General features: G+C 37.3%; 1 protein-coding gene across 2 annotated transcripts in view; it reads left to right on the top strand.

Annotated features, from left to right (window-relative positions):
* The window catches only part of LOC145662607 (phospholipid-transporting ATPase ABCA1-like), a 1,231,974-nt gene that overhangs the window by 421,690 nt on the left and 791,259 nt on the right, over nt 1-19,025 (top strand). For both annotated transcript variants that reach the window (XM_081728328.1, XM_081728326.1), the window contains one exon: nt 7,682-7,760. In XM_081728328.1, the coding sequence (XP_081584454.1) occupies nt 7,682-7,760 (79 nt within the window). The remainder of the gene's footprint in view (nt 1-7,681; nt 7,761-19,025) is intronic.

Here is a 19,025-nt window from a genome sequence, read left to right as displayed (position 1 = left end):
AAAACATCGGTTCTCGCTATCTGTAACCTTGTTTTCGTGCAGGGGCCGCGGTGGCTCAGTGGTAGAGCGTTCACCTCTGGTGCTTGGGGTCCCGGGTTCGATCCCAGCCCCCGCCAAGTGAACTTTGTGGTGTTCAAACACCGTGTGCGTGGGTTTTCTCGGGGTTCTCCCACTTTCTTCATTCCACCATTTCATTCATTACTCATCATCACCGTCTCCTTTAGCCTAACCGGCATAAGCGTGGGACGTAAAACTCAAAGATTTCATTTTCATTTTTTTCGTTTTCGTGCTACGATTATAAAAGGTGAAACTGGTAATGACACCAGTAATAACAGTAAATTTGCCGTAAATAACTGTTTGAGATAAGATATAAAGCGTTCGCCGTGTAATTTTATAACAAAATGAGAAGCGTCTATTTACTTTATTTAATAGTTATCCCATATTTACTTTCTACTGGTCGACGACAGTTGCCATTTAAATTCATATAATTATTTGCACTCACCTCAAGATTTTTCACTTCAAGAGGTAGATGCATGGGCTACTCTTGACCCCTGGAACTCACTTTTGGAATAATTCATCTGGAAAAAAGTAATATATAATAATAACCGCATCCACATGACTGACGATAGTTCGTGTTGGTCCCTTCTCGATTCTCCGCGGCACAGTTCTAACTTACGTTTATGAACAAGTGATTGGTTGTTAGCAGAATATGTGAGGTGTGCAAGGTAAATATCGGAATGGCAAGAACTTGGTGTAGTTAGAAGATACATAATTGGCTGGACGACGAATCAAAATCAACATTGTTCTTAGTAGTAGGATAATAGTTAAAATAAGGATAAATGATTAAATGGTGGCACTGAAGGACGAAGGATAAAGGCGGTATATTTTGCTTAACAATTCACACTACTTCTGCCAAATATCTGTTACATTGCTGCAAGTTTCTAATCAATGGCTAAGAGTGTCAACCTGGTGCGTGTATTAGATGAGTTATCAGTACCAATACCAAAATTAAAGAAGTGAGTATTGTTTCAGAGTGTGAAACTAAGATTTCCAAGCTATGTGAATTCAATGTTGAAACCTGAAGTAGTATTATCTGTCACAAAAGAAAATTAATGTGTTTCGCGGGATAGTATCTTCTATCAACTCTCGATTTAATTAAATGGTTTAAAGGACCAATCCCTAACCAAATCGATAAATGTATTATCTTTCTCTTTGCAGTTCAGACAAGACACTATAGAAATATAGTAAAGCTTAATAGAAAGACGAAAGAACTACGTTGTTTCACAAGCTTGAAACTTACGACTATTAGCCATATATATTTAGAGTATGAGGTTTCTGCTACGTTGTTCCGTAGTTCATTGGATCCGTACTGAACTACCACCCAGACGACCCGTGTTCGAAACTTCTTCATGCTTTGCTTCTCTTTTTCGTTTGATTAGGTATGACAACAGCTAAAAGAAAAATGTGATTACAATTGTTATTGATTCAACATTCTTCAAATTTTGTTGTTATCAAGTGAAAAAGATGAAGTAGAATTTTACAAACGTAAAGACCGTCCTCAGTTTTACTATTAATAAAAACTATGACGAGGTTTACAGCTGAAAACTAAATTGAATTATCTTCAATTGTAATCCATAGACAGCTATAGTCAACGAGATGGAGTTTTAGTTATTTTGAGTATGATCAGCACACTGACTTTCATCATCCTTATTTCTGTAACTAAATATAGCTAAAATCTTTTCTTTAGATGTAAAATACATTTATTTCTAAACAAAACAGAGAGCGCACTTCAAGATGTCACTACGCCACATTTTGTTACATAAATGAATGAAACAAATGAATACATTTATACCTGTAAATGTCAAAGACAATGCGACAAACGCTGTAATAAATTAAATAATGGTTTACAATAAAGTAAGCCGCAAGGAAGTGCTAGGTTTTGAAAGTTAGAAAAATACTTATCCTTCTATAGTGAAACACAAGTTTATTCAATAGATTGGAATACCACCTTCAAATGTATAACTTGAATTTCATTATCGATAGAATATAAAATATTTTAAGAACTTTAAATCTTGAAGAACTCGGCACAAGTTTCATGGTTTAAAAATTGTCGTTACAAATGACCAAACTAGCGACAAATTAAGGGAGTGGTTTATTGGACCAGCTCCTGTTTTCTGATTTGTTTATAAATTAACATACCTAATTACTTTATTACTAGATACTGGATTTTAGGCCAACGGATATTTTTCCTTTGTATATTTTTCTGGAAGAAAAGTAACGCCAACATCTCATTAGCAAATGTAGCCGTTGATGTTTAATGTCAAAGTAAAATGTCAAAAATAGCACACGTGCTACAACCTGTTTTTGGTGGAAGTCCATACATCAAATATATTTTTAAAAGTTTTTGAATACTTCTGAAGGTTTTACTAAATATTTATTCTGATATATACATGTTTGTTCTGTTTGATATGAAGATTAGTTAATTATCGAAGAAAATGGTCTGCAGAACTCTTTCTAGAATTATTGTTATTAGTTTTCGTAGTTGATTTGAATTTAGCGTCCCGTTCTGTAACGATGCCATATGAGACATGGACCCACAGCTTAACATAGGATCCGAACCCCATGAGCTTCCGTCGGAAATTGAACTCCGGTTTTAGAAAAGAGTATTTATCTGACTAGAGTCAGTTCTTACGTGTTGGGATTGGAACAAACGTATCACACTTGGTATTGGGAAGTAGGGATAGAACTGTTTAAGAATTTCGTGAACTGGATTCAGTCAAACCGTTATACCCTGACTCAGTATGACCCCAACAAACCTGTAGAAGACGAAACATCGTTATAAACACGGCGAATTTGTATGACATTGTTAATATAATTCTATCCTTTCCTGCTGGTCTTGTCGCTAGCGTGTACGTGGTCTGGGTTCGATTCCCGTTTGAAAATATTTGAAAGTTTAACTAGCTAGCTAACTTACATTAATCACCCGTCTTCTTGAGCCTAAAGGACATGGCAGGTTAAACTAATTTTTCCTTAATGTTCATTTAAATTTGAAATGTAATTTTAACAACACGATTCTGCCCTGTTTTCTAAGTAAATCTATAATTGCCTTTCTCTCTTGGTGTGTGCATCAGTGTGTGTCTAAGCACTGCGCTGAAAGATAACTACAAGTTCTATAAGAGTATAAAAGAGTGTGATTTATAGAAAGGATAATGTATGAATTATAAGGTTTTGTCAAACTTCAATCAAGGAAGTCCGTAAAACTTGCCATGCAGAATATAATAAATACTGCTGAAACCAAACAATGTTCTGTTAAATCATTTTGTGTAGAGTGTCCAAAACTGCTCCATTTCTCATAGTATGAGAAGACGAATAAATGTAAAATTATATTTGATGACTTGGCAGATTGAATGCTGTAGAGCTGAGATATCAGCTACTTCCGGGTCATCTGGACTGTCCTAATAGCTAGGTTTGTTTGGGTTGCTGAGGCTATCAGAGTGAGAGCGGGTCTGAAAAGCAATTCCGAGTCGAGCGACGTGGACAAAATTCGTGAACAAGTGATCCAAGTTGCACCAGTAGCAAATAATTTACGAAGAAATCAGAGTTACGATATTGGTAGAAAAAATAGAACCTTTGCAAGATGAACAAACTAAACATATTTTGTATAGTCAGTTTAATTTTCCTTTTCATCACAGGCACTTTTAATGTTAGGTGCTAATGGTACTTTATTAGTTTAACATTTTTCAATACTAAAGAAGTGTTGAGGAAAATATTTAACTAAATCTGAGAAAGTTGAGAAAAGTCTACAGGAAAAAGTGTTAAAGACTATTCATGCAAAAGGTTTGGTGTTTTGTAAGATTTTGACAAAGCAATGGCTGGACAGGAAAGAAAATTCTTGAGAAATGAAATTGAACAATCTTTTAGAATGTAAGCTTAATTTGATACTAATGCCACACTTATATTCAATGTAAGATATATCTTGGAGACAAAATTTGCAGCGCGATTGTTGATAACGTAGAAAGTGTTGTTATGAATTGATCACCGCATTAAAAATAATAACTCATATTTGATATCAAGAAATAACTTGTGCATGCAAGGCAGCACCAATACTATTAACCTACGTCTGTATTACACAAATGAAAAAGACGTTGTTTAACATAACAGAAAGTGACTTAACCGTTTGATGTGAAGTTTTTAACACAGTTATCACCTACCTCAAACTGGGTTGTTGTCACGCCATATAGAAGAGAGAGTTAACAATGCATAAAAAATACTGTACTTTACGTTAGTGAGATGAAACAGTATATAACATCCTTATTCAAAATGAGTAAGCACCTATCCAAGCATTTTTAGTAATTTCAGTATTAAGTGAGGAAAAGGGTCAATTTCTATAACTTTTGTTCATTTAAGAGTGATGACGTCGAGCTTGTATGTCTTTTGTTCAGAGCAAACGGATGAACCGCTTGAAATGATTTATTTATTATTTTACTATATATATATATATATATATATATATATATATATATATATATATATATATATATATATATATATATATCATTTGGGATACGGACAAAACCTCGCGTGGCCAAAACCTCGCGGGACAAAACCTCGCCGCCCAAAACCTCGCGGGACAAAATTTCGCGGGGCCAAAACCTCGCGTTGCCAAAACCTCGCCGCCCAAAATTTCGCTTGGCCAAAACCTTGCGGAATGAAACTTTTATTTATAATTTACGCAATGAGTTTCTTAATATTCAATTCCACATTACAAATAATAATACCGGTAATAATAATAATAATATGATACAAAACATCGTGTGTGGGGGCTTTCTCGGGTTATTCCCGTTTCCTCCCACTTTCTTTATTCGATCATTTCCTTCATCCTGGTCATCTACGTCTCCTTTAACCTACAGGACATAATCAAGGGACGTCGTAAAAACTTATATACTATTTCATACTTTCATAAATATTGTTAGATTTTTGTTAAAATTTTAAGTATATATTATTTGAAGGTTGGCACAGTTCTCACAGCTTTGATTAAAATCAGTCAGGAATAAACGATGAATTTAGCCTCCAACTAAGTGCGAATTAATCCCCCTTTTCCCCGATTTAAAAAAGTTCAAATATACAGTAATTTTCATTTAAATAAATAGTATTACATATTAACGCAATATGGCGCTTCTTTTTAGTTGTTTTCAATAACTGGGGACTCGAGGTCGGTTGAAACCGAGAGCCTGCCATTGGAGCTAGCATACGTCCGGCTTAGGACTAGGGGTGTTCCATAAGGCTGAAGACCTATCGAACTTCGGGAGTGAAAATTTATCGAGTTGTCATCGGTTACTCGAAACCGTTCGACTATTTGAAATTTTGAGTATGGCGATATTTTGGGGCGCAAGGTTTTGGAAGACGAGGTTTTGGCAAGGCGAGGTTTTGGCAAGGCGAGGTTTTGGCCCGGCGAGATTTTGGCCCGGCGAGATTTTGGGTGGCGAGGTTTTGGCCAGGCGAGGTTTTGGCCCCGCGACGTTTTGGGCGGCGAGGTTTTGGCCAGACAAGATTTTGGCCCGCGACGTTTTGGGCGGCGAGGTTTTGGCAAGGCGGGGTTTTGGCCCGGCGAGATTTTGTCCCGCGAAATTTTGGGCGGCGAGGTTTTGGCCAGGGAAGTTTCGGCCCGGCGAGATTTTGGGCCGCGAGGTTTTGGTCCGCGAGGTTCTGGCCGCGAGGTTTTGGTCCGCGAGGTTCTGGCCGCGAGGTTTTGTACCCAAACCATAGCATTTGGCTCTAGTCGGATTTTCTGTTACATTCATTAACATGCATGCCATAAGAGAAAGAGGTCAAACTAGATATATAAATATCTTGTTTTAAAATGTGAGCACATCCTCCATCGTTTTCAAATATTCACTGTGAATGGAAGAGGGGGCAAGTTCCAAATACTAGGGCAATATGTCAAAGTGGCATCGCGATTGTCTGTTTTATCATCACGGGAAAACGAATGAACCGTTTGAAATTGTGAAAACATTTAGTACTTAGAAAAAAGGTTTAGCTGAAGTCCGCTGAAACTTTGATGAAATTTGGTTGCAATTTAGAGGTGGACCATGAATGGAGAGCGCACCTGTATTTTTATATTCTTAATCGTGTAACTGTAACTAGTGAGTTCATAAAGTAAGTTCTTCATCGTATATTTGCTCTAAACTCTAATTATTGAATTAAAGATGGGCAATAAATATGTCGAAGAATAAACATCATGAATATTTTTTACAAGAAAAGTTCATTAATGTAGAAAAGTGTTAACAAAGGTGTAACAGCTATTTAAAGTCTTAATATAAATATTTAGTTTATTAGATACTTTTTAAAGCAATTTTATTGGTTGGTATTTATTGGAAACATGAAACAGTTTATTACAATTTTCAATATAAAGTGCTGACATTTTAACAGTTCTAACGAATTCTCATGTTTCATCTGACGCTTTTCCCATTTCTATGATCTTGGCCTATTGGAATATCTGTCCCTATTGTACTCTAATATGAAGATTTAACCCCAGTTACGTATTAGAGTCGGTGCCATTTCTTATACGAACATTTGCAATAGAAGAGCAATTAATCTCTAAATATGATTTTCCTTGGAAAATAATATTGGGGATTGAAACCTTATGTGTTTGCTTCCAGAAATTAAGTTTCAGAATACATTGACAATATCCTCTTTGAAAACATTTAAAATGGCTGAAAATAAATAAAATATATTGAATCCCAACTCAAATTTGAGCGCTATTTAAAATACTTGCGAAACATTAAGTGTTAAAAACTATTATTTTCTCTCCTCTCTCCCCTTTTCTTCCTTCATACGTAATTCACTATCTTCGTCAAGCCAAGAGTAACCGAGCCACTATCTTACATATAAATTAACAACACAACCAATTTTGAGTAGAGGAAATTTCAGCATGTTTTAGTGTCAATATTCGAGACGAAACCGAGACTTGACTTGGTGTCGTTTCGGATCACAAGTGTCCATGTCGATCTCAGTCTCGTGTCGAGTAAGTCTCGATACGCCCAGTATCAGTCTTGTCTTGATTTATAAACACCCATCTCGAAATTTCGAGACGTACCAAAAATATTGTCGGTCTCAGTTTCGTGCGTGGGGTCGATCCCAGCTTACACCAAGTTGACGTTGTGGTGACAAACACCTTGTTCCTGGGTTTTCTCTAGGTTATCCCTCTTTATTCATTCCACCATTGCATTCATTTCTCGTCATCCCCGTCTCCTTTGGCTTAGCCAGCATAATCGTGAAACATAAAACTGAAAGATTTCATTTCATTTCATTTCATTTTTGGACGATGGTTGCGACATCCGACGGCTCAGCTTCAAACTACTACTTGGTAGGGAAGAATCGTTATCATATTCTATGTTATTGATCTAAGTAACTGGTCTAACACTTATAATCACGTACTTCGACCAATAAAATAACGTGTGATGAACGTGAACGATAATCATTAAACAGAAACTTGAACTGAAATTGGATAATAATAAAAACCGAGAAGAAATGGTAAGAGAGGCCACTTACTCGCCCTTCTAAATGTTATCTCCTTTTGAAATTCCCTTCATATTTTGATGTAATGCTATTTATTTATTTATTTATTATTCTAGATTTTGAAGTTTGTATGTGTGATTGTGATGCTCTGATTTTCTTAAAGCCCAGGTATGAATTTGGACTCGTACGTAGATGATATGCTCCTTACCAAAGTTCCTCCGGAATTTTATGAATTCTTAATGGTGAGTATGTTTAAACAGATAATTTCAAGGTGTTAATACTTCCCGCAATAGTTATTACTAAGTGTATGGCATAATCTGACTGTGACATACAGTTAGGAAAGAAAGTAATTCACTTCTAGGTATGGCAGAAATAACTTTTGGCACCTAATGATGTTCTACTACAATAGAACCTTCTTTCATTAAAGATCTGGAAAATACAGGGTGACCAGGTGACTATGTTACAAAATTTAAAGGATAATTACTGACACGGAAACAAGAAAAAAAAGTTCAAATAAACGTTTGTCCAACGTACATAATTTCGGAGCTACAAGGTGCCGAAAGCGTGGGAAAATGACATTCAAAGCTCTATAGCTTGACTATGGTGAATGATAGAGCTAATGCGGCATGATCACGTCAAAGACAGCGAAGCTGCTGTATTCAAAAATGCTTAGGTCGAGATCGTGCAATTCGTGCACAAGGGATTCTCCAAAGGAGCGTAGGGATTCTCGGATAATCTGTCAAGAAAGATGGGTCGAAAAGGATACGGATGAATAGCTGTCCCAACTGCTAGCAATAATGCGTCGGTACTAGGTCGATATGTCGCACAAGCACAAAATGGCGAACAGTTTTATACGTGCCATGTGTGGTTGCATAACGCGCACTAAATGAGAGTGGGAAACATGAAAGGAAAATGTGAATAATTTGGTACAATGTGAATAATTTGGTGAATAATTTGGTACATACATGATATTACGCTGTCCTATCATTGAACAGACGCTTTTAATAAAAGGTAATAGTCATGAAACGTACTAAATTGTTGTAAAAGGATCACACTATTAAAGTCATTCTTCCATGTATTGTTGTCATTGAAAACAAATAAACAAAGCTGAGCGAAACAACCATAATGCAAAAGAGGTTGTTTCCTAAAAACAAAAGTCACAAGAATGGGAATAATGTCTTCAATCAACATTTTACAGCAGGATTGAATGCAGCCAAGAACATAATCAATTACTTGTAAACGAGACAAATCGCCCAATTATCCTGCAATAGGTGATGGACGTGGCGTCCCTCTACTTCAACACAGGCGTTACAGCGTCGCAGCAAGCTCTGACGCATCCGCTGTAACAACCCAGGAGCTGTTTCTTATAGTATCACAGGCAGCGAGTATTCATGCTAATAGTTCTTTACGTTGTCTATAGGCGTTTCATAGACAAGTGTTTTGACATGACCCCACAAGAAAAAATCAAGTGGAGTCAAATCTGGGTAAGCCAATTACAAGAACCGCCTCTTCTAATCTTTCTGTCACGAAACGTTTGATTCAAATACTCTCGAGCACTAGCTGAAAAGTGGGCTGGGGCGGCTGAAACCACATCCGTTGACGAACACCGAGAGGGACATCCTCTAATAACTCCGGAAGTATGTCTCGCAGGAATCTCGTATACACTGGTGCAGTTAATCGTGGTGGTAGTAAATATGGACCTATTATCTGATCACTGATAATACTCGCTCACATATTTATGGCAAAACGGCCTTGTTGGCCCCTTTCCACAATTGCATAAGTATTTTCATCTGCCCATACATGACTATTGTGACTATTAAATATCCCGTCTTTCGTAAAACAAGCTTCGTCGGTGAAAAGCACGTAGGAAGCAAACTGCGGATCAATTACAGAGCGTTGGAGAAACCACTCACAAAACCGAACGCGAGGTTCAAAGTCAGTTGGACGTAAGGCCTGAACCCTCTGCCGATGATAGGGGTGTAACTGTTGCTCTTGTACTACTTTCCAAACAGTATCTTGTGCTACTCCCCTTTCACGTGCTACTTTCCGGGTATTTACTATTGGGTCTTGGGCGAAACGATCAAGCACTTGTCCTTCAAAGTCTGGAGTCCTTGTGGTTCTTCGTCTTCCGACGTCGTAGTATTGAGGTTGTAAATTCTCCGTGTCTCGTAAGCGTTGAAAAAGTCTGGCAAACATAGTATGGGCTGGATGTATTCTTTGTAAATACGTCAGTCGATATAACCTATCAGCTTCACGACTGCTGCCATTTGCTTGACCGGATACAAATTTCATGTCCGCAAGTTCTGCTATCGAATACTCCATTTGATCTCACATTCGAACAAGCAAAGCACAAACTGCACTAAGGAACTCGTATGCTACGAACAAACCATATGAAGAATGACCTTCCACCTTCCACAACGCCTTCTAGTAGGGTTGTCTTATACTTTCCTTACCTTCTATTGTCTTCTACGACAGAAGGAAGAACACTAGTAGGGTTGTCTTATACTTTACTTACCTTCTATTGTCTTCTACGACAGAAGGAAGAACACTAGTAGGGTTGTCTTATACTTTACTTACCTTCTATTGTCTTCTACGATAGAAGGAAGAACAAATGCTTGTGATCGAACCTGCAAACTGTGGCGTACTTCAGGTGATAACACCGTCTGTGAAAACAAAATATGTTCTAAACGATAACAATATGACGACATGTTCAGCATTCTAGACAAAATCTCGGAATCAGTCCTGCTAAACATCGGAAGCAGCGACTAAAACAAACGTCCTGATAAATTCATTTTCCTTGTTCTTTTTCAATGTTCGGGTAACGCACATTACGGCTAATGATAAGAAAAGGATATTTTACTGTTGTTCTCTGGCAGTGGTCACATTAACATGGGATGGCGGAAAAATCCCCCTCTCGTAAAAAGCATCCTCGGCTCGTGTCCTCAAATAAAATAAGATTTCTGTCTGGAAGAAAGCACCCATATCCCCCGGTTTTTCCCCTTAGTTTTACTTGCTTTCAATGACAAAACTACATGGAAGAAAACAATGTTAGTGTGATGTTTGTACAACATTTTAGTACGTTTCATGATTATTCCCTTTATTAAACGCGTCTGTACGTACAATGAACAGGACAGTGTACTATCATGTATTTATCATTTGTACCAATTTATTCACATTTTCCTTTCATGTTTTCCGACTATTATGTAGTGCGCGTTATGCAACCACACACAGCACGTATAAAACTGTTCGCCATTTTGTGCTTGTGCGAGATATTGACTTAGTACAGACGCATTATTGCTAGCAGTTGGGAGAGCTATTCATCCGTATCCTTTTTGACCCATCTTTCTTGACAGATTATCCGGGAATCCCTACGCTTCTTTGGGGAATCCCTTGTGCACGAATTGCACGATCTCGACCTAAGCATTTTTGAATACAGCAGCTTCGGTGTCTTTGACGTGACCATGAAGCATTAGCTCTATCATTCACCATAGTCAAGCTATAGAGCTTTGAATGTCATTTCCCACGCTTTCGTCACCTTGTAGCTCCGAAATTATGTACGTTGGACAAAAGTTTATTTGAACTTTCTTCTTGTTTCCGTGTCAGGAATTATCCCTTAAATTTTGTAACATAGTCACGCGGTCACCCTGTATTTCCATCAAATTATCTAGGGTGTTATAGATGAATGCCTAAAATCACAATGATAAAGAAACTGTCATTAGGCACTTGAAACACGACTCTGTGGAACGAGAACGTGAACATGAAATTGAAAAGAGAAAGTAATGTATTTTTATTAAGAAATGTGTGTCTTGTAGAGTTCTCGTCAACTCTTCAAAAGGAAAGAATAGTTATGGTGTATTTACTAGTGTGTCTGTCTAGCATGAATCAAGTAAATATATAAATATGTTGTATGTTTTCTTTACTGGTCCGTCTGTAGCATGGATCAAGTAACTATACGAAACTGTAAAATTTTCTATGTACTACAGCATTTATATGATTGTAGCATATTCGAGAAAATTATTATAAAATATGTGAATGTATCTACCAGTAACACATTAACATTATTGTAACTATCGTTTTACTTTAAACTTTGACATTTTAAAGTATATGTTCATCCAAACAGCAATAGCAGCATGATAAATATTAAGAATATTTTTACTAATATGAAGAAGTATTAAACATTGCACATATTTTTGTCCAGGATCTTTATTTCCTTAGTCTACAACAGGAGCTTATACTGGATGAACTCCTAGGAGGCAGGTGGGAGATTGATGAAATATTCTGTTTTTTCTCTTACCTTTCTTTAGCGCACTGATGCCTGTGTCACTGGGAGGGTGGGGTAAGCGACCCTTCGTTCCACCTGGATCCATATATGACCCACAATGATAGCTATATAGCTATTCCGGTATGATATACATTACATTCCGGTATGATATAAAGTGCACTAAACATCTGTGCACTGCCACGGTTTTGCGTTAAGCGAGTAGATGATGCGCTACCCTACGGATTCATGTCTGCGATGGGTGAGGCGGTGGAGGAAAATGAAAGACATGTACTGTTTTCAAAAAGAGAAAGTTGTTCTACGATTACTTAGAACAAGTATATCTGGAACTTTGCTTGTATTAAATGGAGTGAAGTGTTCGAAAGGGGTTTAACCCCTTTCCTTCTAAATGTGATACAAATTTCTGATATACACAGTCGCTAACGCTCTCGCTTTTGGTGCGAGCGGTCCCGGGTTCGATTTCCGGTGATGGCACTCGGTCGGAAAAGTGTAAAGAGCTTTTTCAAGCCTATCTGGATGAGGCTTTCCTCATTCACATCACGTAAATGCCGAGATGGTATCTAACATACAAGTCCCAGGCCGCTTTCTTCCTTACTAAATCCCTTACTTTCCTTTCCCTGATAGTTTGATCACCGACGGACGTTATCCCTCATACGTGACTGGTAACATGGCCGTAGATGCCGAAAGCTCAGAAATCTAAATCCCTAAATTTCTGACATGGTATGAACGTGCGAGCTTGAACTCCCCTTGGTGAAGTTCTGTGTACTTCACTGCTTAGATGAACTGAGAGCTAACTAACTCTATGGCCTGTAGAACCCGGAGGTTCAATGCCGCGCTCACAAAAGCTCTCCACTGACTTCAATCCTCAATCAACTAGAACCAATTTCTACTTTGTATAGCTGTTTCTGCTAGATTCACCTTAATATTGTCTTCCTAGGTCTTTGTAATGGTCGTTTACCGATTCGACTTATTGTTAAGACTTTGAAAGCGTGCCTACTTTCTTCCATTCTAGCTACATGACCTGCCTACCTAAGCTTCCTAAATTTGATGACCCTAACGATGTTTAGTAAACGGTATAAATTATGTAGGTCTCTTTATGAAATTTCCGCCAGTCTCTATTTCGGTTCATCATGGGTCCGAATATTAGTCTCATGATTTTGTTCTGAAATACTCTCACTCTACGTTCTTTCCTTAGAGTAAGTGACCATGGACCTATTTCACTATAAATTTTGCAACTTTTTACTTTCCTCTTTGCAATTTGCAGCAAGGTTTATGTTCCACGAAAAATTTTTTCTGCAAAGTGAAAAATGCAAAGCGCAGAGCGAAAACTTGCAAAGACTTTGCAGAAATATCTGACTTTTGTTCGAACTGAAAAGTGCAAAGCTAGTGTTTGCAAACTTGTGTCGTATTTTGCAAAGAAAAATTTGGCTTTGCCTCAATGATTGACTAAGAGCCGTTGTCGTTTGAAAATGAAGGCTATTATATTCATTAAGTGAGGATGCAATTCCTAAGAAAATGTATAAAAATAGAACCAACTTCCATGGCATGAATTAATACTAGTTTAAAGGATGCTTTCGTTTGACAAGTGATCAAGTAGAATTCATATTAAAGCACATTGGACCGGCTTTGGAAAGAACAACAAAATGTGGTAAACCCCTTACAGCAAGACAACAAGTACTCCTTTGCCATCATTGGCTAGGAAATGGTATTCAAATGCACGGATTGGAACAAATGCACCGTGTGTCAAAAGCAACTTTTGTTTTAGAACAATGCATGGTGTTGTTGGGCCTTACGCAGAGTCGTTCTGACACGTGATTAGTGTCATACTAAAGAGTTCGACTAACATATGTTTCCCGCAGAGTCAGGGCTTTAGTATGACGCTAATCGTACGTCAAAACGACTCTAAATAAGGTGATATGTTTCCAGATATACTATAGTTTTGGTCAACTTGTCTTTGGATGAACCAAACAATATATTACGTTTTTCTTTAACCACTTGATGAACTGCTATTTTCATCTCATATACTTATTTTTTCCCATTTCTGAAATAATTCACTAAAATTCCTATTAAGAATACTTGCAAATTAGAATATAGCACCTAAAGTCGCACTTTAACGTTCAACTGTCACTTTGCAAAGACTTTGCAACTTTGCAGTTGCAGAACATCAATTTGCTAAGTTCTTCAAAAGTAATGGTGGAACTCAGAAACTTTTCACTTTGCAAATTTTGCTAAGTAAAAGCGAGTTGCAAAATTAATGGTGGATTAGGCCTCATGTTTCGCAACCATACAGAGCAACAGGCATGATTATCGTTTTATATATTTTAAGCTTAAAATTCCTCGACAAAATTCGCAACGACAAGAGATTTTTAACTGAAGAATAACTCGAATTCCTTGCCTTTAGTCGAAATTTAATCTCTTCGCGAATATGGTTTACGGCTGTTAATATTGATTCTAGATATTTCAAAGTATGCACTTTTTCAAAAGTATTATTAGATATTTTAAGGTACCCATAATATGCCGTATGACGATCATGACGAACTTCCATGTATTCATTTTGTCCCTGGAAGTAGTTAATAAGACCTCTACAGTTCTTTCTATTGTTCTCCTATGATCACTTATTAAATTTACATCATCAGCATACGCCATAACATTGTGAACACTCTTCAGCTTTAGGTCCTGCTTGTTATAGTTGATTTTCCTTGTAGCGTACTCCAAAACAAAGTTGAATAATAATGGTGACAACGCATCTGGGGCAATCCAAATGAAATCGACCAATGATGGTTGCTGACAAAAATTTAGTTTTTTAATTTCTTTTTTTTACCTAAGTTTGTACCACATTCAGGGAGTTGAAAGCGGGTATTCATTTATTTTTTAGCCGCGCACTTTTTGCCGTAGCGGCCATTTTCTATAGGCGCCTTGTAGCGGTCATTTTGTATAGGCGCCTCGTAGCGGCCATTTTGTATTTTGAACTTTTCAGAGGATTTCGTTAAACGCTGTAACTTTTTAGGTTTTCAAGATAATGAGTTCAAACCAAAACCATATGAAAGTTAATGAATGGACAACATTGTGTTCTGTGAACATTGAGCCGTACTTCAGAACGTGGAAATAAAAAGCTCTGAACATTGAGGTTGGAAACCTAGAAATGGCCATTTTGGAATGTACATTTCGAAACAAAATAAATGAGACTCACTTTCATTTTTTTGTTACATAGAGACTAGATAGTAAACTACGTCCCAAACAAGTTTCAGATCTGAGAACCATTTACTTGATTTTTTGGAAATTTTCAAACATTGCAAATTTTCGAAAATCGTTTATTTTCACCACCAAATATCTCAGGAAGGACACAAGTGAAAAATCTCGAATTTGTACAAAATAGATATTAGTTGTTTATTAAGAAGTCGGTAAAATGGCATCACTGAGACTTGAGTTTCTAAGTTATAAGTTTCTACTTCACTGGGACTTAATATCATGAAGCGCCATGAGGAGTGGATATAAACTTTATAGCACAAGGCAAAATAACACGACAATATAATGTTTAGTAGGTAAAGTATGCATAATTTATGAGGCATATCTTGTACAGAAACCGAAAGTTGTCTTTTATTTCTTTTATGCCTTAAGACATCAGTAAGGTAAACAGTTGATTAACTTGTGTGCAGAGTTCGGCACTGATATTGAAAGTACGACCTGTAAGAGTTGTGAACTCTGTGGGTGTGAGTTTCCGGAGAACCTTAGTGATTGGCACCCACACTTTGTCATTCGCAGATAGTTTAAAAAAGGTTCTTGCTCCATGGGATGGAAAAAGTTAATAAAAAGATCGTTATTTTCCTGACTGATGTCTTTAATTCTCCCAATCCACCATTTCTAATCGTAAATACAGGCTACGGTATCATTAGGTGCAAATGAAACATGCCATGTTCTTCATAACATCTGATTTGTGTTTGTGTCAGAGGTATACATCTATAATATGATCTGACAATGATAATTCTTTTACAAGTAGCAAATCTCAAATTTCTTGCTGTTTGACAGCACTTCTTCTGCTGAAACACAGATAAATTTAATGTCTGAGATACTATCAACACAAAACCTGTACATCTGTTGAGCTGTTAAAATCGCGAATTTCACATAATTGCAAAAACTTATAACTCAGAAACACTCAAGTCTAAGTGATGCAAGTTTACTTACTTGTTACTGCCCACCCACCGTCTATTGTGTGGAAATTTGAGAGTTTTCACTTGTGTCCTTCCTGAGATATTTGATGGTGAAAATACACGATTTTCGAAAATTTGCAATGTTTAAACATTTTCCAAAAAATCAAGTAAATGGTTCTCAGATCTGAAACTTGTTTGAGACGTAGTTTACTATCTAGCATAGGCGCCGACTTTGGGGGTCAGGACACTTTTGGCCCCCCAATATTTAGAGGTGGGGTCGTCGCCCCTCCAATATAATACGGCCGAGTAAGAATTAACAAAGAGGAGCAAGAATTTTTGTCGTAAACTTCGTCATTATTTTAATTCAACGTTAGGAACAGCCTTCTAGGGATGGTCACGAGTCGGGCTAAAACTCGACTCGACTCGAATTAGAGTCGAGTTTCGAGTCGAGTCAAACGTAACTTTCTCGAGTCGAGTTCCGAACCAAGTCACTGATTTTAGGTCGAGTTTCGAGTCGAGTCGAGTTTGATAAATGGCTCGCTCGTTCAGCTCGTTTTAACTCGTTTTAAAGTCATGGTATGATTAGACTGGTAAGCGAAAGCCATAAGAAATGTAAGCGAGAAAGTGGAATACTTTTAGTATTGTTCACGAGAGGAGACACTGCTTGCATCTCGTTTCGTCTCGATAACGAGACGACAAAGGATTTTATAACAAGGCCTCAAATGTCGTTAGCACCAATTTAAGTATATACTTTAGCTTTTACCATCAAGGCTGAGATCTGCATGGTCGAATTTTTCAACCGAAACAGAAGCTCAACCCGGGTAGTGAAGTAAAGTTGTTCGGCTCGGTTCAACGGAGCGAAACGCTCGAGTTGGCATGGTTGGGATGAACCATCGATTCGCCCCAACTGAGCTATCAGCTCTGTTCGTCTCGGTTTGGGTGAGCCATCGGCTTAGATCGACTCACCCAGGCCGACAACCGTAAGCCCGAGTCGAGCAGTTTTGAACATGTTTGGTCAGCGCCCTATAACTTTTAACAATTTTTGGTTTGAGCCAAATCCTTGCTTCTCCGGAACTCAAATCCAGAATCTCGTGAACGATTTCCATGCCTCCTAGATTTCACGACTATCGAGATCGACAGTCAATTTGTTTTTAGTATTCATATAGAAACCACGTATCTTTCATGTTTATACACTGTGTTAATAATAATAATAATAATAATAATAATAATAATAATAATAATAATAATAATAATAATAATAATAATAATAATAATAATAATAATAATAATAAAGTTGTAGTAGCAATTACACTGTCTATGTAGGATAGTTGAAGAGAGTAGTTGAAACTACACAAAATTTAGCTCCATTTGGCTCGTTCTGGCTCGACTCGACTCGACTCGAAACTCGACTTGAATTCGAGTCGAGTTGGAGGAAATTTTTCGAGCCGAGTTTTCGAATAGAGCTTAAATATGTCTGTTTCGAGTCAAGTTAAGTTTCAGAGAAAACTCACTCGAAGTCGCTCGTGGCCATCCCTACTGCCTTCTTATTCGATAGAAAAGGCGGTTTTCAGAATGGTGTTGAATAGAGTACTGAAGCTTCAACCAACACTGGCAACACTGATCTGGCAAGTGAAGATCAAAGCAGTGTGAATTTTGCAGCGGAGTAGCGGATCGAGATTTGGGGGGGGGGAGCTTCATCAAGCAGTTAATTGAAAACTGTTGAATACGATTATGATATATTTATTCATTGGTTGGACCCCTCAATATTTTCTTCAAGTCGGCGCCTATGCTATCTAGTCTATATTTAGACAAACAATTCAAGGTGAGTCTAATTTATTTCGTTTCAAAATGAACATTCCAAATGGCCGTTTCAAGGTTTCCAACTGCAGTGTTCAGAGCTTCCTCTTTTAACGTTCTGAAGTACATCTCAATGTGCACAGAACACAGAATGTTGTCCAATCCATTAACGTTCATATGGTTTTGGTTTGAACTTATTATCTCTAGAACCTATAAAGTTACAGCGTTTAACGGAATTCTCTGAAAAGTGCAAAATACGCACACGCGCGTATACAAAATGGAAGCTACAAACAAACCTGCGCGGCTAAAAAATAAATGAATACCCGTTTTCAACTCCATGAATGTGGTACAATCTTAGGTAAAAAAATAAAAAATAAATAAATTTTGTCAGCAAGTTTTGACTTGGAAATTGGTCAATTTCATTTGGATTGCCCCATCTCCTTGTTCCAAGCCCTTCTCGACGTGGAAGCTCTTGACAAGAATTTCCCTACGCAAATTTTACTTAGGAATTCATTTAAGCATATGTTAATTAATCTAATTACCTTCCTAGGTATTACAAATACTGTAAGAATGTTGTCCAATGTTTCTCTCCTAAGTCGTAAACCTTTCTAAAATCAATAAATAATTGATGTATCGTTGCATTGTATTCCCATTTTTTTCGAATATTTGTCGAATGGTAAATATCTGATCGATGGGTTGATCGCCTTCGTCTAAGATTTTATAGGTAGTTGACAACAAAAATTCCTCGGTAATTATTACAGTCAGTTTTGTCGCCTTTCTTGTGAATTGGAACATGATTAATACTTTAAACTTTCGTGGCAACTCCTCCTTGTCCCAGATAAGGAGAATGAGTTTGTGAATTTCGTTCCATAATTTTTCACCCGAACTGACAGTAGTGGTATCAAATAATTCGAAGGGGTAGAGAACTCGTGACAATCTACATAAGGGAATAGGAACAGTTGACAAAGACAAATTTTGGTGAAAGGCTACGAAAGTTGAAGAGAATTGTCATTAAAAACTGTAGAACCAATGCGTCACACTTAATTTAATCAGCATTTGGAACAAACACTGTCTGACAACAGCTCCCTAACCTCAACATTTTTGGGCGTTTTGCAATTTCAAAATGTATGATCACTACTTCTAATGGGACCCCCCCAAAAGAAGATGGTACAATGAACATCGCTATCAACTGGAACGATTCACTTATTATAGTGATTATCCATAGAGGCAGTTGTTACTGACTACACAATTCTTGCAGTTAAACATGGTGGTGTGTCTGTGCT

The sequence above is a fragment of the Thermobia domestica genome, chromosome 10 (genome assembly GCF_964235325.1).
Source record: "Thermobia domestica chromosome 10, izTheDome1.hap1.1, whole genome shotgun sequence".
Lineage (NCBI taxonomy): Eukaryota > Metazoa > Arthropoda > Insecta > Zygentoma > Lepismatidae > Thermobia > Thermobia domestica.
Note: the sequence above shows the minus strand (reverse complement) of the source record. Positions and strands in the feature narration are given on the sequence as shown.